At 45.4% G+C, this 4,968-nt stretch overlaps 1 protein-coding gene across 2 annotated transcripts; it reads right to left on the bottom strand.

Moving 5' to 3' along the window:
- Positions 1-2,230: 2,230 nt before the first annotated feature.
- Positions 2,231-4,284, bottom strand: LOC118113919 (transmembrane protein 74). Of its 2 annotated transcripts, none has more exons than XM_035164043.1 (2): positions 4,069-4,284; positions 2,231-3,438 (listed from the first exon to the last, which is right to left on the bottom strand). In XM_035164043.1, the coding sequence occupies exon 2, from the start codon at positions 3,369-3,371 to the stop codon at positions 2,526-2,528; it is 846 nt and encodes a 281-aa protein (XP_035019934.1). In that variant the 5' UTR covers positions 3,372-3,438; positions 4,069-4,284; the 3' UTR covers positions 2,231-2,525. The 2 variants fall into 2 exon arrangements, with proteins under 2 accessions (XP_035019934.1, XP_035019936.1); XM_035164045.1 differs by lacking the exon at positions 4,069-4,284 and adding an exon at positions 3,838-4,053.
- Between the last annotated feature and the right edge of the window lie 684 nt (positions 4,285-4,968).

Below are 4,968 nucleotides of genomic sequence, written 5' to 3'. Positions count from 1 at the left end.
TGAGTAGAGGGAAGGAATGAGTGTCCAGCACTTGGGCGTCGCACCGTGTTTCCACAGCCAGCGACACCAGGAAAGCTCGCTAAACGAAACATGGCTTTAACATCTGTAATACTAGTCGGGGATTTACAGCCTCTGTGAAGAGAACGGGACAACATTGCCTCATTTGGATCATTAATTTTTTATTACCTTTCCTGGAAATCTCTTCATTTTGGCATTTTATTGCCATTCGTAAACGTAATGGGTGTTTTTCAGGGAGCACACACACTTGTCGCCTCTGTGGTGACAGACAGAGAAAATGAAAAGCTTGAGTAACACAGATGCGCATTAGTTCATTGCTGCAGCAAATCCTTTTTGAACGATGATGCTGAATACCTTCAGAATCAGTGATCCGTTTTTTTTCACTTCACAAAAATGAATGTTTTGAAAAATGTTTTTTCTGACTGGCATTTGTAACAGATGTAGTGACAGTGTACACAGAAGCAACGCAACTGAATGAGAGCACAGCAATGGCGCGGCCTGGAGCTGTTTACCAGAGTGATCAGCCCACGCATCTCATTAAGAGAGGCTGACTCACGTCGTTTTGAATGTAAGCCTCGGGGTCACACGGCCTGGAAGACCAAGGTAACATAGTGTCACTGCTGAAGAATCATTAGTACATGTCTTTGCATAATGCAGCATTTGGCTGTTTATATGAATATATGCAAATATGAATAAATTCGAATGGTTCATGCATGATTTATGATCCTTACACAGGGAGCCTACACAAAAAATGATTAACTTTTTGAAAAGAATTGCGTGCCATTCTTTAGCCTTCATTCTGCAGGCTTCTTCAGATTGCATTTACATCCATTAGCGAGACACATTCTCAGTTTAGGCAGAATCTCAAATCTTCTTCAGCCAAGATCCTGATCACCGGGGCGTTAAAATGTTTGGCACATGACATACCTCATTCCTTAAGCTCTTTGTGCCACCTGCAATTTTGGGGGTTTGGCAAATCATCATGATAACATCAGATATAACCTTTTAAAAAGAATGATCCCTCACTTTGGAGAGGTAATTTGCTCTTTGAAGTGGTGACGGCTTAAGGTTTTGGAATTAGGGCGACTCTTTGATGTGTGATTAGAGGTTCCTGAGTCCATCCTTACATAGAGAGAGATGGGGGGGAAAAGACAGAATGGTAAAAAAAAAAAAGGCTGATCAACCTTGAAATGTAAAAACCTCAGTTTAAGATTTAGTCAATAACTAATGTTTAGCTTTTGCTTTAGTTGAACTGTTAAAATAGATTATTACCATTAGGTCTAGAAAGACAACAACTGTAAATCCGGTGCAGTCTAACTCCTGGAGTAAGGCAGACAGTAACCAGGAGAGCACTGTTGTCAGTGTGCTAATAACTGTGCTGCTGGTGCACAAAATCATCAGGAAGATGATTTGAGCTCACGGGAAATGAAATGTGCAGTGCAGCCATTCAAGGAAGAACATCAACAACAACTTTTTCATCAATGAAAATAAAGAGATTGTAGTTTTTTTTTTTTTTTTTTACTTCTTTCTTCATCAACGAATCTGCAGGTTGATGTAGTCATTGTTTGTGTGTAATGAAATTGAGGCCATCTTTTCACTGTCTCATCTCATTCTGGGGTCACTGTACCCTCCAGTTTGCTGTTACCACACTGACAAGACTGTGTTACAAGGGCTCTGCATGCTCACTATTCCACAAACTCCAACTGTACAGTAAGGTGATTTAGTAAGATATAAACTCCATGTCTGTGGTGTCCACCGAGTGTGTACACTGCTCCGAAAGCAGCAGAGAGTCAGCAGAGAGCCGAGGAGAGAGCACAGTGCATGCCAGCACTGTCAAATGTGGCCTATAGTCAAATTGCTCAGTACAATCAAACCGACGTGGAGCTTTGGCTCAGATGCACGACGCCAGGCTTACTGGCTTACCTCAGCACTGCACCAGAGAGGGACTGTCACTGGATATTACCGTGTGGACCGGTGAACTGATTCTCCCACATCACAGTGGACAGGGATAGCTCGGCCATGAACCCCCCTTACACCCACTCTCCTGCCCTGGGGACACACTCTTCCCTGACTTCCTGAAATGTGTCTGTGCACAATTTTGCTGTTGGAAACATTCACATTAAATATGAATAGCCTTAATAATAAATGGAAGCTCTCAGGAGTTTGCATCCGTGGTACAAAAACACATGAACCAGGGTTTGTGACACAAAGCTCTTAACAATCACTTTTATGCTGTGGCGTGGTAAAATCAATTCAGAACAATTTGACACCACACTGTGTTTTTCTACCTATTGCTCACTTTTCATTAGAGTGCTTTCCTGCTCTCCAGTGGATACATAATAGAACATGTGATCTGTTTCTACAGGACAAAATGATGCAGACGTATTTTGAGTGTATGATACAGTAGTAGGATGTAGGATGTTAGAGAATGTGAATGGCATTAATTCCTCAGTTATACACAAAAGGTTTATATATGCAAAGCAGTTTGTTGGATGCACAGCAGCATTTTAAGTCAAAGTTTCCTCCATGTCCTCCTCCAGGGACAAGTGCGCAGATGAGTGGCTGGGACTGGACCTAGTTTTCAGGCTGATAGAGCCGTAATGTTTGGCGGAGCGCTTTGAGTAAGCGATGACCTTTCTCCTGTACATTTCCCCTTTCCACATGGAGATCATCAGCAGCGTGGAGAGCACCACGCCGCCCAGCGTGAGCAGGCACAGTCCCGCTATGACGCACCGGTCCAGGTGGGCACCTATCCGGGCGCTCTCCATCTCCAGCCTCTCCATCTCCCTCGCCGACACGCTGTCCCGGTCCACCACTACATCCCGAGGCACTGCGTAGGAGATGATCACCAGGGAGATCCCCGTCACCAAGAACGTGACTGCACTGATAAAGCCGTAGTCTATAGAACTTCCCGAGCCCTCCCCGAAGGAGAGATCGTCCTCGGACATGAAGGAGAGCTCCGGGAACGTCTCGGAGCAAGGCTCGCCGTTGCGCACGGGTCTGTGCGCACTTCTGCAGCTAGTGTCCGGGCTGGCCAGTCGCAGGTTGACATTCTCATCAATGTAGGTGAAAGAGGTCTCTAATTCCTCATCGCAGCAAACTCGCACTTTCTCGTCGCCGAGGCGACCGAGTTTGAGCTCCGCGCCGCCCTTGCGCGGCGCCGTCCTTGGTGCTGAAAGGCACCTGCCATGGCAGCTGCGGGCCGGGTTACAGCCAGCCTCCCCGGGGAGCGCTCCTCCTGTTGATCCGCCCGACTTGCGGACGTGCGGCGCACCGGAAACTCGGTCAAGGACGTCGGGAGGATCCGACCGCTTCCCTGCCTCATCTGCGGGAAGCGGCGCCGGAGAAGCCATTCGGTTATCGCCAGCCGCTGGTTGACTCTGAGCCTTCCTCCCACGATGTTGTCCCTCCACAGCATCCCTAAGAAGAGGGCACAGCTCCAAGTTAAATGGTGCATCTTAATTAGATCCCCCTCACTACAACGCGTGAAACCGCACATCCACTAATGCGCAAAAAAACTTGTGCGTAACGGTGCGCGAAATGCACGTGTACCTAGTTGTACTAAAATCATCAGCATCACCTAAAGTTGATTAGATCGTGAAAGATAAATCCGTGGACCCGTCTTGAAAGGCGCTTATAGCGGTTGTGATTAGCCAAATACCTCTGTATCCAATTAGGAAAACAATCCACGTATAAACCGAGATTAAGGCTATATAACCCATTCTAATTCTGTTTAAAACGGACACTGCATTTATGGAATAGATCGTGGAAATTGTGAAAGCTAAATCAGATATAAATGTTGGCATAAACTGAACATACCCACAGTCAATCTGCTGTCGAGAATAAAATCTTCTGCCGTGAATACAAGCAATACTCCCATATACGTGTGGTAACGGTCTCTGCACACTTTCTCAGTCCTGCAGGAGCCGTGAGATGCTGCATGAGGGTGGACCAGTCATGCACAATCCGGCTCTTATCTATTTCTATTTCTTTTCCCCCCCTGTGATCGCCAAACAGAAACCTCCCTGAGCCAGAAAGAGGTGAACTCACCGCGCTACTTCAGCATCCCCTTCGCCTTCTCCTCCTCTTCGTCACTACAGATGGTGACAGCGCATAACGGAGGCGGATTTATCTTTAAAGAAGCCTTATCAGTGAATATGCGTTGAATAGCCTATATTCTCTCCCCGCTCGATGCCGTGGAGCAGCAGCTCTTATAGTCCCTCCCACACACAGAGCCTCCGCTGCCCGCGCCGTGGCGCTGAAAGGAGCGCAGCTATCTGTCTGTGAGCCGATTGAGATCACTACCGTCACCATGCGCGGGGATAGGGATTTCAGGGGCTGAGAGATATATAGAAATAGAAAGAGGAATATAGAAATATTTGAAATCCTTGTACAAGACTGCTACTGATGATAGTGTGATTTAATATGCTCCCTACAAACAAAACATTAAATGGTGAAATGATATATATTCTGTATTTTTTATAGGACCCTTGCACTCAAAGTGATTTACAGCACAGTTTTGCCATTTACCCATTCACATACACATTCATATATTGCATCTATGTGCAGCACTTTATCTTTCATAAATTATTACACTTGGACTGGGATTGAACCGCCGACCTTCTGCTTAGCAGGCAGCACCTTCTAATCTATACCTTCAACACCTTCTATACCTTCCAAATTAATTCGGGCCAGATATTACAAATTGGTTATTTCTTGGTAAATTACATTCCAACCTTTCCTTCATTCTTTCTTTCTTTATTTTTGAACATAAGAAAAATCTTTATGGTTGAATATCATATTCATTGTACTAAATATTCCAAGCTTTGTTAAATTCTGCCGGAGGTCTGGTGTGGTTGTTTGCAGGAGTGCATGGTCAAAAGTGTGTTTTTATTGGTGAAGAATCCCCTGAATACACACTGAACTTTGAAGTCTTTGCTCTTTGCCTTG

Source organism: Hippoglossus stenolepis, chromosome 8, assembly GCF_022539355.2.
Source record: "Hippoglossus stenolepis isolate QCI-W04-F060 chromosome 8, HSTE1.2, whole genome shotgun sequence".
NCBI lineage: Eukaryota > Metazoa > Chordata > Actinopteri > Pleuronectiformes > Pleuronectidae > Hippoglossus > Hippoglossus stenolepis.
The sequence above is the reverse complement of the archived record's forward strand: the minus strand, read 5'-3'. Positions and strand labels throughout refer to the sequence as shown.